This window comes from Gobio gobio (genome assembly GCF_949357685.1).
Source record: "Gobio gobio genome assembly, chromosome: 13".
Taxonomy (NCBI): domain Eukaryota; kingdom Metazoa; phylum Chordata; class Actinopteri; order Cypriniformes; family Gobionidae; genus Gobio; species Gobio gobio.
Window position 1 is genome coordinate 54,709,263 of NC_137106.1, and position 14,622 is coordinate 54,723,884.

The 14,622-nt window shown below is 38.7% G+C and overlaps 1 protein-coding gene across 4 annotated transcripts; it reads left to right on the top strand.

The window, feature by feature from the left end:
• Nucleotides 1-294: 294 nt before the first annotated feature.
• LOC307136621 (uncharacterized protein) lies at nt 295-14,545 on the top strand. Of its 4 annotated transcripts, none has more exons than XR_013817811.1 (6): nt 295-694; nt 8,356-8,393; nt 10,569-10,785; nt 10,935-11,028; nt 12,208-12,353; nt 12,584-14,545. XR_013817811.1 is itself a non-coding variant. In XM_079833811.1 (4 exons), the coding sequence occupies exon 3, from the start codon at nt 8,486-8,488 to the stop codon at nt 10,472-10,474; it is 1,989 nt and encodes a 662-aa protein (XP_079689937.1). In that variant the 5' UTR covers nt 577-694; nt 8,356-8,393; nt 8,475-8,485; the 3' UTR covers nt 10,475-10,785; nt 10,935-11,028. The 4 variants fall into 4 exon arrangements, 1 of the variants encoding a protein (XP_079689937.1); XR_013817813.1 differs by having other exon boundaries at nt 640-694; nt 10,606-10,785; XR_013817812.1 differs by lacking the exon at nt 8,356-8,393 and having other exon boundaries at nt 592-694; nt 10,606-10,785.
• The last annotated feature ends 77 nt before the right edge of the window (nt 14,546-14,622 follow it).

The window sequence follows — 14,622 nt, forward strand, 5'->3', positions numbered from 1 at the left end:
ACAGCAGATACTGTAGGCATTCGTTTTCCTAATAGAGCTTACAAAGGACACTTAACTGCCTGATGAAGTAACATAGAAGATGCACAGCCGGCAAAGAGATGATTTAAAAAATGAAATAGCAGTTTATTCATGTTTTACTGCTTTTGAATTTGGGTTACTATTATGAATTATTATTATCCTTTTCAAATTCCCTCACCTCCTTCTAATCTTACACAAGCCTTCCACATCACTTTGTGTGGGTTTCCAGGAAGGTCAGTATGTTCTTGTAATTGTTTGTTCTGAACTCTATGAACTGCAGGAATGTGTTAAATCAACATCCGCTTTAAGAGCGCTTTCAGTTTATGTTTCCTGTAAGTGTCTGCTCGGCTCCGGGGAGTACAGGAACTTGCTCTTCTAAACATTTCTCTTCTCAACTCTTACATACTGTTCTGGAAAATTGTTTACCAAGTGAATCGTTCAAAACTAGTTTTAATTGTAGGTATTAAAATATAAATGTAACTTATTAAATGTAAATAGGTATATACTCTCTCTCTCTCTCTCTCTCTCTCTCTGTGTGTGTGTGTGTGGCTGGGACAGAGGTGGACACCATCCAGAGCAGTTTTAGCAGCCTATAAAAGCTTGCAGATCTGAAGCTCTTGTAGAGGAGACATCAGAAGCACAAACTACAGCTCAGACTGTCTTCGGAATAAAACGGGTAAGCAAAAACAACACACACATGTGTTTGATAGCATTCAGGTTCATTTCATTATACTGTAGATCTGAGTTAAAGCTGGGGATAGCAGCAGAACAGACGAACAGCGCCAGTTATTTAAATACTGAGTTCATATTCTGACGGTTGCCAACTTAAAAAAATTACAAGTTTGTTTCTTCCACTCAATATTTTTTTTAAATTATCAATAACTAGCACGATAAATGAAAACATCATCAAAACAACATAATAGCGCGAGAATCAGAACATCTAGGAATAGCTCCATATGTTTCAGGCAAATTTAAAAACAAATGTCTAACGCTACCATTAAAGTGAAAGAGCCCTGTAGCTTACTCACATCGTCATGCAAACCACCAAATCACAACCGTCGTGTGTGATCATTTGGCGTTCACTGTGTGTGATCTTCCTCTGAAGAGACTGGCAGAACATCTCCCTCAGATACAGTAAACACTTAACCCAGTCGCCTTCACTACTGTGATGTGCGCGGTTAGATTATATTCCACACATTTTCTCTTTATTCTCTTTGAGAACGATATTTGCTCCCTGAAACGCTAACGCTAGTATCATTGTTCATTTGTTGAGCTGCTGTAAAGTGACTTTCTGGCTCTTTGAACAAACGTTCGAGCATGTTTAATCCTGCGGGGATCTACCCGTAATAATGAATAATTTCATTATAGCATTTGCTCCAGCTGGCACAGTTTTATTAAGAAATCTATCAGTAACGTTACCACATCATTATGACAGTCATCAAAGTGTGATACATAGGCAGAGGAAATTAAAAATTCTTATTTTTTATTTATTATGAGTTGTATTTCATTGTTTATTATTTAATTATCTTTTAAATTAATTATATCACACTTTGTTAAAACTGTAGTTTTATAATAGTAATGTTCAAAGCACTGTTTTCTTTGATTTTAATTCCTGTGTAACTGCATATATTTTGTTGTCATTTTAATAATATATATGAATGTATATGGGGCGTGATAAAAAGGTGATTTTGAAGTTGTGCCGTTAAAGGCGACGCGAGCAGAGGCAAATTTTTGAGTGCGCCTAAATAAAAAAGTTAGTCTGGAGCACTGTAAGTCACTGAATTAAGGCCACAAAACACACAATAGATCTGTGTCCACAAGACTTTTGACTAATGGGTGTTGTTGCCTAGAGTTTTTGCTCCAAACTGATGTGAGAATCATTGAACCTACTCATTCACATAAAACAATATATTCATTTACAATTTGTAAGACAGTTTTTCTTTACAAAGGCCGTATGCGAAGGGATGTGAATGATCATGAATTATGCTGTGATTTACACCTGAGGAGACAAAGAAGCCATAATGAGCTGCATAATGAGCGGCATAATGAGGTGCATAATGAGGTGCATAATGAGCGGCATAATGAGGTGCATAATGAGCTGCATAATGAGCGGCATAATGAGGTGCATAATGAGCTGCATAATGAGGTGCATAATGAGGTGCATAATGAGGTGCATAATGAGCTTCAAAATGAGCTGCAAAATGAGCTGCATAATGAATGAGCTTCAGGTGTGTGACTGAGAGAGCAACAGGACAAAGGAAATATATTTTGTTGTAGTTTATTTAGAATGTATTCAACAAAGGCCTATTATATTTTAAATGATCAAAAGATTTGACTACAATTTTTAATGTTTTTGAAAGAAGTCTCATGCTAAAAGAGCAGTAATATTGTGACATTGAACACACTTCAGTGTTCAGTAAATACAAATTACTGAATAATTGGTAATGATGAATGTTATAAGTAAAATATGTGGGATTTTAAACAACATAATGCAATGCAGTTATGATTTCACAGAGTGTAGGGGGGACTTCAGGTAGATTGGGACACTAAAGAATTTCTGACAAACTCCATGTTTTCTGATATATTGCACATCTTATGATGTGTTCTTTATTATTTGTGCTGTTCACTTTTCATAAATCAACATATATTAAATAAAAAAATATCATTAGGCTGTAATATTTCCACATCAATATGAAACAAAATATGTTTTAATAGCTACAACAAGTAGTCTATTGAACACAAAACTTATAGGATCTGAGCAGAGTTTTATTGATGCGACACTAGGCTATTTTACAGTAAACACTCAGACACACAGAGTGTGAAACATAAAGCAAATTGTGGTATTGATATCTTTGTAAGATTGCTGACTCTATAGAACAGTGGCAACTTTACCATGCTCCGAGTGCCCCCGAGTGGTTGGGAGCATTTCCGATGTGTTGTGGCTTGATTTCGTTGTGTTGTGGCTTGATTTATTGTGTTGTGGCTTTTTCGTTGTGTTGTGGCTTGATTTATTGTGTTGTGGCTTTTTCGTTGTGTTGTGAACTTATGTTTGCTTTTTATATTTCTTTGTGTTGTGCACTACTGGGCCACCGTACTTAGGGACAATGAGCATGGATTGATTTGCCGACCTAAGGGAGTGGGACGGGACATGAGGCTGAAGAAGGTCAGACAGATACTCAGACAGATCATTCAGGCTCTTAAAAACAAATAAAAGAACTTTAAAATCAACACGAAAATGCACAGGTAGCCAATGCAGAGAAGCCAAAATGGGGGTAATGTGTTCGTATTTTCGGGACCCCGTTAACAGACGAGCTGCAGCATTTTGCACCAACTGCAGGCGAGACAGCGATGACTGACTAATCCCCGCATAAAGTGCATTACAGTAATCCAGTCGTGACGTAACAAAGGCATGAATCAATATCTCAAATTTTGTTTAGAAAGGACAGACTTTACCTTAGCTAACTGCCTCAACTGAAAGAAGCTGGATTTGACGACTGCTTTAATTTGTGTGTCCATAAGTAAATCTTGATCCATTTTAACTCCTAGATTCGTAACTATAGGTTTTACGGACGCTGTCAAAGAACCAAGGTCCACCGGCGAAATTTTACATTTGTCACTTGGCCCAACTATCATGACTTCAGTTTTTTTTGCATTAAAATGCTAAAATTTCAAGGACATCCAATTTTTTATGTCATCAATGCACTCTAATAGTTGACGAACACAAAAGGCATTTTCACAGTGCAATGGGACGTAAATTTGACTGTTGTCAGCATATAAATGGAATGAAATGCCATAATTACGAAGAATTGACCAAAGCGGCAGCATATATAAAGAAAAAAGAAGAGGCCCCAGGATTGACCCCTGAGGAACCCCACATGTGAAAGGAGCCGTAGAGGACACAGAGTCACTAATATTGACACACAAACTTCTGTTGGCTAAATATGATTTGAACCACTGTAAGGCTAAACCTCAGATGCCCACCCAGTTTTCTAAGCGAGAGAGGAGAATACCATGGTCCACTGTGTCAAAGGCAGCTGACAGGTCCAACAGCACCAAAACGACACTGTCTGCCGCAATAAAAATGTCATTAAAAACCCTCAACAGTGCAGACTCAGTACTGTGAAGGCTCTTAAACCCTGACTGAAATAACTCTAAAATATCATGTTCATCAAGAAATGATTTCACCTGGGTAAAAATTATCTTTTCTAAAACTTTGGACAAATAAGGAAGCTTAGAAATTGGTCGAAAGTTTGAGAGTTCAGTAGGGTCCAGTCCAGGTTTCTTAATTAATGGTTGCACCACTGCGTGTTTAAAACTAGAAGGTACAATACCATGTGCGATGCTGCCATTTATAATGTCAAGCACATAAGGTCCTAGAGTAGGAAACACCTCTTTAAAAAAATGCGGAGGGATGGGATCATTTGGAGAGCCAGCTGGTTTTATATGACCGATGATTTCTTCTAAAAAAGGGAGTGTCACAGGCTCAAACCGCTCAAAAACAGCTGAGCATGTGACAGATATGGAAGGGTGTCTTGATGGGGGACTAATACAAGCTCTAATATTCTCAACCCTATTTGTAAAAAAGCTCAATAAGTTCTCACACATTTCACTTGAGGCTTCCAGCCCAACTAATGGTGGGACATTAAGCACAGAGTTTACAGTTTTAAACAGGACATGAAGCTTATGACAGTTCAACACAATAATATCAGATAAGTGCTTCGTCTTACATTTACATTTACATTTAGTCATTTAGCAGACGCTTTTATCCAAAGCGACTTACAAATGAGGGCAATAGAAGCAGCTAGAGCAGTCTAAGGGCAACAATATCAGCAATATGCAAGTGCTGTAACAATTCTCAGTTAATCTAGCACAGAACAGTTTTTTTTAATTTTTTTTATAAATAAATTAGACAGACAGACAATGAATAGAATGATAAGTGCTATTCTCGATCGGTCAGGTGTTGCTGGAAGAGATGTGTCTTTAGACGTTTTTTGAAAATGGCTACAGACTCGGCCGCACGAATTGAGATAGGCAGGTCATTCCACCAGGTGGCAACGGTCCAGGAAAAGGTCAGTGAGAGCGATTTCATGCCTCTTTGGTATGGCACCACGAGGCGTCGTTCACTGGCAGAACGCAAGTTCCTGGAGGGTGTGTAAGTCTGAACGAGCGAGTTTAGGTATGTTGGTGCAGAGCTAGTGGATGTTTTGAAGGCGAGCACCAGTGCCTTGAATTTAATGCGAGCGGCTATTGGTAGCCAGTCTTAGCAGATCTAACAGTTCTCTGATACGCACGCCAGCTGTCTCTCAGCATTTCAAATGTCACCTGCAACTTATCCTTCTTCCACTTTCGCTCAGCTCTCCTGTATTCGTGTCTAACAGTACGCGTAGCGTCATTCAACCAAGGCTCAGATCTAGGTTTGGAGAGTCTGTTTTTTTAGCGGAGCCACAGAATCTAATAGTGATATGCAGGTAGAGTCAAAACGAGAGGAGAACTCCTCTAAATCTGTTTCCGAATACAGCGCATTTGGGCTAGCCTCTAAGTATTGATTAAAAGCAGCAGAGAACTGAGCAGCAGTGGATGGTTTAAAAACACGGCAGCGGCGCGCAGGGATGCATGGTTTTACCAACTGACAGGCAAGAGGAAGGTCAAAAATAACAGGCATATGATCAGAAAATAAAGCCTCACAAACAACCATATTCAAAACTGCAAAACCATAAGTTAATACCAGATCAAGTGTGTGTCCCCGCTCCTGCGTGGGGGCAAACACAGACTGTACAAAATTAAAAGACTCAATGAGATTTAAAAATCTTTGGCCAAAAGTTTTTCAGGACAACATACATGTATATTAAAATCCACTACAATTAGAACCCGATCGTACTTCGGCATTATTTCTGTCAGGAAATCTGAAAAGTCGCGAATAAAATTTTTATTGTACTTTGGGGGTCTGTAAATGTCCGCACACAGTACCGGGGAGGAAGATCCCAATTCAAATAAATAAAATTCAAAACTAGAACAAGGAGTTGACAGCGTGCGTTGTGAACAGGAGTACTTACTCTTGTAGACAGTAGCAACTCCTCCTCCGCGCCCAGATGTCCTCGGAGAGTTAAAATAAGTACAGTCGGATGGTAAATGTTTGGAGAAAGCACTGGACTCACGGACACTCAACCAGGTTTCAGTCAAGCAGAGAAAATCCAATTCGCAAGCCGTGAAGAATTCCTTCCGGATGAAGGTCTTGTTGGCTAGCGATCTAGCATTCACCAAGGCTATCCTGACAGGAACAGGTGGAGAAGGAACATCCATCCGAGAAATCAGATCGAGCGGCCACAGGTAGTCGAAACACACCCCACGCTGGCGGTGTGGGTATGGCGAGAGAGAGCGTCGCGACTAGAGCTCCTCATCTGAGCCGACCACAGGGATTTTAGTAGCGTTTGGCGATCATTAGGGATGGCTGACGCGAAACTGACGTTTCGGCGCTTTGCCGAGATCCCGAAGCACTGATGTTTCGAAACACTGCTCCGAACTGTGATTCGAAACACCCATGTCACGTGATTATGGCTAAATGAAGCTTCGAAGTGTTTCATCAGGTGGCGCCTGTCGAAACTGCGTTGATTAAAGGGGGCGGGAACAAACCACACAGTTACACATCTGTATAAACCTAATTCACCACAGTTTAAAAGTGAAGTAAATCCATCTTCACCTTGTGGGTTTTTGTGAGAGGAGAGAGATTGTGTGATATAAGTGAGATTTATAGTGCGCTTTGGTTAGTTAGGCTATATTTAGGCTATATTTAAATGAGATATATTGACTGATAGGTATAGACAGTGACAGATAGGATAGATATAGTGACACATTCATATAGGCTAAGTTAGATAGTGACAGATAGCACAGCATAAGTTAGAGATATAGAATTATATAGATTCATAGCTGATATATAGATAGATATATTAATAGAATAGATAAAAATGGAGGCTCCGCATAAGAGATGCCGTACATTTTTTTATTGCTGAACAAATAATCATTTACAAACAGCATGGCAATAACAGAAAATTTTTGTATTACAAAATACAGATCAGGTGCTTGAAAGTGCAGTAGAAAATTATATCAGGCAAACCATAATAAAAGAAACAAAAAACATTAAAGGGGCTAGGGTTTTGTTTGAAGATCATATTCTTCTATAATGGAAAAAAGATTGATTGCATTTTCATAACTTTGAGGGTTTTTATATAAGAGTTAAACTCATTGTGAAATTAATAAAATCATGGTTTCACCTTTAAGAGCTTGTATTTGTGTATATAAAATTTTCCCAGCATGAGGATGTTGTTAATCAGGAAGTTATCTTTGTTATTGTCCATTACAAGAGATGCCGTACATCTGTGGTGTGGGACCATTTCCATGTGGAAACACCAAATAAAGTGAGATGTGTGTATTGTGATAGGCAGCTAGCCTTGATGCACCATTTGAGGAGCTTTGGTGTTCTTTTGGAATTTGGCATTCTGGAGGGTTCAGAGGACAACAAGTGTCCCATGTGAGAGGATTCTTTCAAAGGCTGGAGAAATTATATGTAAAAAAAGAAGTCAGCTAACTCCTTCAACAGCAGAGCAAATAATATTTTTGAATAAAAATGTTATGTAACAAATGTGACACATTGTGGCTTTATTTTATTAATGTTCATTTTTCATGACAAAAAAAAAACATAGTTATTCACAATATTTATAAATACATATATATATATATATATATATATATATATATATATATATATATATATATATATATATATATATATATATATATATATATATATATATATATATATATATATATATATATATATATATATATATATATATATATATATTTTTTTTTTTTTATATTTTTTTTTACATGGATTATTGTCAAGGTATTTCAGATCAACACATGCAAGTGACCACTAGATGTCACCGTAGAGACGGGTGTCGGATTGATTCGAAGCTTCGAAACAATATGGTACATTTGCTACAACTGTTTCAGTGCTTCACGAAGTCTCGGTCTGCCCATCACTAGCGATCATACACCAGTAAAGAGTTGACTTCGACAATGACATCTTAACCGTAGCAAAATAAGCAAAATGACTTTAGATAAACCTCGTCAAGAATGAAATGCATGCGAATAACAGTTTAAATATAAGTTTAGTTCTCATTTCGTCACACTACAGAACATTTTCATATTCAATCTTTGATTTAAAAAATATATACATCTATTTATATAATCATAAAGTACACAAGTCAATTTCATTTTAAAAATGTAGTTATTAAAATTTCAGCATTTAACTCAGTTATTTCTTTAATTTGACTACAGAAAGTTATCTACAACCATCCATCCACAGTAAACTGAAGGTATGTACATCAATTGTGTTAATTATCTTGCTAGGCCAGTAAGCAACAACAACAACAAAAAAAGGGTTTGTTTGTGTTAAGGTCTTAATACTATGGCTTGCAATGAATCATCCTACTGGACACTGAGAAGAAAAGCAAAGGAGAAGGTGGACCAACAACTGCAGACAATACAAGCAACAACTTGGGGGAATGAGTCAGGTTGCATGCACAGTGACTCGAGTTTTCAAAATGATGAAGACACATTTATGGACTGTCTCTCTCATATTGATGAGACTGAAGCTGTCAATATGGCAAGTGATCTTGATGAGAGTGAATCAGACACAGAGTCAGGATCTGAAATCGATCCAACAACTTCCCTAGATGACGATTTGGCAACCTGGGCTACTGAACACAAAATCACTCATGTGGCATTGAATTCTTTACTTAGCATACTACGTCAACATAGTTTAAATCTGCCAAAAGACTCAAGGACATTGCTAGGAACTGTGCGTTTGAACCCTGAAATACAAGAGAAGGCCGGTGGCCAGTATTACCATTTCGGAGTGCTGAATTCAATCACAGAGGTGCTACATCAGAACGTCGACATTCTGAGCAACATTCACACCTTGGAGCTTCAGGTCAACATCGACGGTTTGCCTCTCTTCAAGAGTTCAGCAACACAGTTCTGGCCCATTCTAGGAACACTGCAAAACATGAGACAAGAGGAACCAGTGACGATAGGTTTATTTTGCGGCACATGTAAACCTACCTCACTAAGTGAATACCTTGAAGACTTCATCGCTGAAGTAAATGAATTGGCTAACGGATTTGAATTTGAAGGAGTGAGGTTAACTTTACAGCTCGCTTCGATGGTCTGTGACGCACCTGCTCGTGCATTCCTGAAAAAGGTTAAAGGTCACACAGGCTATCATGGATGCGAAAAATGCACAGAGGATGGAGTGTACCTGGAAAACAGGATGACATTTCCAAGAAACGACATGACTCTAAGAACCAATGAGAGCTTCAGAAACAAGACCGATTCTGATCACCATCATGGCATGTCACCCCTTGAAGAAACTTCCCTGGATATGGTCTCTGGTTTCCCCCTCGATTATATGCACCTTGTGTGTCTCGGAATCATGAGAAGACTTCTCCACTTGTGGCTGAAGATGGGTCCTCTCACTTGTAGGCTGTCAGGATTTAAAATAAGCACACTGGCAGAAAGGCTAGTGAATGCTCAGAGAAATGTGCCCATGGAGTTTGCACGGAAACCAAGGGCACTGAGGGAACTTGACAGGTGGAAGGCAACAGAGTTCAGGCAGTTTTTACTGTATACCGGACCTGTCATGATGAAAGATCTCCTCAGCACAGAGGTGTACAAAAACTTCTTGCTGCTTTTTGTGGGAATCTCCATCTTGTGCAACAACAGTTTGATTGAAGATTACTGTGATTATGCCAATGACATACTGGTTCTCTTTGTCACTCACTTCGGTCAACTGTATGGTCCACAATTCCTATCCTACAATGCACACTCCCTTGTACATCTTGCAGATGATGTAAAAAAACATGGCGTCCTAGACAACTTCAGTGCTTTCAAGTACGAGAATCAACTGAACAAACTCAAAAGACTTCTGAGGAAACCAACATGCCCTTTGAGTCAAATAATAAAAAGATTCTCAGAGATGCAAAGAAGCTGCAAAAAAACCAGAGCCAAAACCAGGCCACATCTGCTCAAAAAACAGCACACGACTGGTCCTCTACCTGCATCCTTCCATGAGGCAACACAATATAAAGAGTTAAGGACAAGCCCTTACACTCTTAAACTGGACCAGGCAAACAGTCACGTTTCCATCTGCGGCAAAGTTGCTAAACTGCAAAATATAATTTCATTCAGGGATGAAATTTATGTAGCTTACAGTACCTTCAACCACCAGGAATCCTTTTTTGACTATCCCTTACCATCCTCTACACTCGGCATTTATTTAGTGGATGACCTCTCAACAACCGTCAATTTCTGCAAGTTGGAGGAAATAGAAAACAAAAATGTTCTTGTCCCATATCAGCGTCATTTTGTTTCAATTCCTCTTTTACATACAGATTAATTCTTTATCAGCACGTTTTGTTCCATAGTTCCAAATGCATTTGAAGTACATAGTTAAACATTGAATCCGAGTTAATAAACAATATGGGTTTCAGATTTACAGCTTTATATATATAAAAATTTACCTAATAGTGGAGTTTGAGGGAGAAGAAACAACTGGACCAGTTGCCAAATCCTGGTACGCAGATGGCTACTCCTGGTGGCCACCATATAAAGACCTTGACAGGCTGTTGAAGAGTGTGAGAACCATGGAGGCACCACAGCCAGAGAAAGGCTGGACCCGACATTAAACAAGAATCCTGCACGAGTCAGGTAAGAGTAAATTACACATGATCTCACCCAGCATATCTGTATTTATTTTTTTATTTATTATTTTTATAATTTATCTATACTGTAAAACATGATCTGGCATATAGCTTTAATCAACAAAACTGAAAACTTACCAGTATTTCATTTTTCAGCATCTTTTCACAATGTAGCCAACAACTGGAAGAAGGCCAGCTACACATCTGACATAAATTCAGAATCTGAAATTGCTGGAAAAAGGATTCCCAAGTAAGTCCTCAGAAAAAACTAAAGAAAATTAACATGAAAATACCATAATTTACCTTCATGTTTGAACTATATTTAAAATTGTTCAACTGAAATGTTAAAGTTATCGAATAGCAGCTGTTACAGGTTTTAAAAGTGCAAGTTGAACCAGAAATGAAAAAGGTGTCATTAATTATTCACCCTCATGTCGCTCCAAACCAATAAGACACAAATTAAAGATATTTCTGAGAGCTCTCTGACCCCTCCATTAGACGGCAACACAACTTCAACCTTTATGGGCCTTGAGATGGTAAAGATGTTGTTAAAATAGTCCATTTGACTACAGTGGTTCAACCACAATTTTATGAAGCGCCGAGAATATTGTTTGTGCATAAAAAAAATATTTTCTGTTTTAGACATACAACACACACTTTATGCAATCTATTGGATTCTACATTCATTTAGGTATTGCTTTAGGTCTTGGTGTAGTGTTTAAAATAGTGCTAATATGTGAATTGCCTGGATGCCCCAACTGTGACAAACCAGTGGGTGTACATTAGTGCTGGGCAGTATACCGGTTCATACCGAATACCGGTATACATTTATTTTATGATATGTATTTTGATGATACCGCAATACCGGTATATGTCGCTTAAACAACGTTCGGAACGCGGCGCAGCGCGTCATTGTTTGAGAGGGGACCCATTTCATTGATTCACTGTAGTAAGAGCAGTCAGAGCACAGTTGAGATCGCATTACAGCCTATGGCTGAATCCTATACTCTCATTCACTATTCCCTATGTTATCACTTTATTTGAAGGAGTGAATGAATTTCAATGAAAACGTGCATGAACAGGCCATGGCCAGACATCGGCTGTACACTCGTTATTGCGGTGCACTCAATAATGTCCATAGGGTTTCGGACACCACTACAAAGCGCTGTCCCCTCCAAATAATGCCCTATTTGAGGTTATGGGGGCGATTTCGGATTCAGCCCTTGATTACTGTGGAGAATTCAAACTACACGCGCCACTCGGTCCTTCTGGCCTTGGATGTTGCTTCCAATTCACTTTAGGCAAAAATGAAAAATCACTTGTAAAACACACTGGCTTAGCAGGGATGGAAAGCTAGGATCCTCTGTTAGACAGAGTGATACAAATGCCGTCTCATTGACTGAATTATATTTTCTCTTTGTTTTCCTAGAAAGAAAACATGCTCCAATCACATCTATTCAACAGATGATGAGGCACCAGAACCATCACCCCTTAAAAAAAGAAAAACTGCAGACAAACAAAGTGTTCCACCAGCACCGAAACCTCCAGCAATTCCAAAACGCGCCAAAAAAAAAGGTAAATAGAAAAAAATGCTATGAATAATACACATTAGGAATGTCACAAGTACCGGTACTTCGGTACCAAGTCGAATATATATAAATAATTATATAATATATATAAGAAATTATAAAAATGTGACTATACCAGCATTTCTGTAGTTGTGTTGTGTAGCAATTATGGACGCAGACATATAGATGAGTTAATCTTCCAATGACTCGATCAAATTAACATCCTTTTCAACAAAGCACAATTCAGCTCCAGGAAATCATCATCATCACGAGGGAGATGGGGGCTTGATTCTGCCCAGAGCTACTAGTTCTGACTTCCTATGGACTCGCCACCAAACTCAGTTAAAAGAGGACAAAGGGCTCGTGGTTGTCACAAGACAAAGAAACAACCAGACCTCTGTCTTTGCAATGACCGGTAAATGAACTCCACGACACAGCTAAAACTCAGAGTAAGCTCACAGAAACTGTTAGCTTATGGAGTACATCAAATAACTGATTATTGGACTTTCATTCAAATAGCCTTCGACATAGCTTGTTAGTGTGTTTACAACTGATACACGTGACTATCATGCATGTATATTACTCACAATTCATGCAATTATGTAACTATTGAATGAGTGGATGAAAAAGCATTGTGTTTGATACTGATGTGTTTGTATGGGTATAATCCAACAGATGAGCTGAATGAAATCTTTATAGAATTGATCATGTCCTTATAGTAAGAAATTAGGTCTAAATTTACTCTCTGCTTAAGAGCAGTAAACTAAATTCTATAGTTAACCCAATTTTGTGGGAGGGGTGGAGACACAGTCACCCCTGAAGCCTAATTGGCCAGAACCCATCCAGGGGATGGGCAAATGTTTGAGTTTAGTCTCAGAACACGAACGAAAAGTTCAGTTCTGTCTACAGTTCTGTACAGTTCAGACCAGAAGCAGTGCAGAGTTCAGCTCAAGTTCGGTTCCAGTTCGGTTCGAGCTGGTTCGCGGCCTGTTCGCAGTTCAGAGATGATCTAAGTCCTAGCAGTTTGACCAGAGTGAGTTCTGAACGGAGCTCCCAGGAGACGGTCTGACTATCGTGACAGACCAACATCAGAGAAAATGGGTTAACAACGATTTCATTCAGGCCATCTGCTTTTCTCTCACTTTCCTTTCTTTTACTTAAAGTTTATTTTTTTGCGTTAAGTCTCGGGTTCTGTTAAGTTTCGCCGTAAAAGTCTCTCAACAACGAGTTTCTAACAGCACGCTCCAACTTCAAACAACGCCCACAAGACTTTCATCCAGCCGCCAACACGCCACGTGTTCGGCTTCCACAGACGTCAACCAGACCTTCAGCGAATCAAAGATCCGGGAAAATCCCTGTCCAGCCAGGAGAAGGGAATCCCCCTTTGTCAGACGACACGCGAAACCCAAACGCAAGTAACGCCTTTTTGATTCCAAGCTGAACTGGTGCATTAGATCAAATGTAATAACCCTGCCTAAGAAACGATAGGAGGTTAAATTACTGATCAATGGTTTCTTCAGGTCATGTTTCATAAATGCATAGATTGCTTAGGATTTCATAATTTCTCTCTCTTAGAACTTATTCTTTCCTCACCTTCTTCCTTTCTGCAACGTGTGAATGTGCGAGCGTGTGTGTTATGTTAGATATTAGTTTGATGTGTTAGATTAATCAATAAAGTTCCGTTTGTATTCAAAGATAACTGTTCTTGTGTTATGTGCTTATCAATTTAATGTCTTGAACTGCCGATCTAAGTTACCTGGCTGTTAAATAGTGTTTCACTATTGTTCGGATATTAATATCCGCTGCAGAGTTGATATTTACGGCCCGTTCAAATGAACGCTAGAAGAGTCATTTGCTCGGCTGTAAAATAGACTCTCAAAATTCCCTATGAATTCATTAAATTCATTCATTTGAGCTAAATATACATGTTTCCCTTTAACAGAGCCCCCTTTAAGTCCTTACATATCGGCGGACGAATAAGTTAAGGTGTAAACATTAATTCTGAATTATTTATAATATATAGTGTCATTCGAGTCTTTCATTTTAATTCAGTTCCCCGTTGAGTTATTATTTTATCTGACTCATAGTCGCTACAGTTGTGTAAATCCGTGAATGAACAGATTTCTTATGCAGGAACAGGATTAAGAACCGCTAAACTATGTAAATGTTGAAAACATACAGCTGCACAACTGTAGCTAATGACACCCCAACCCCTAACTGTCAACAGCATTTGTCAATCAGCAACAAAGGGATTTGGAAGACCAACAGCAGACCTG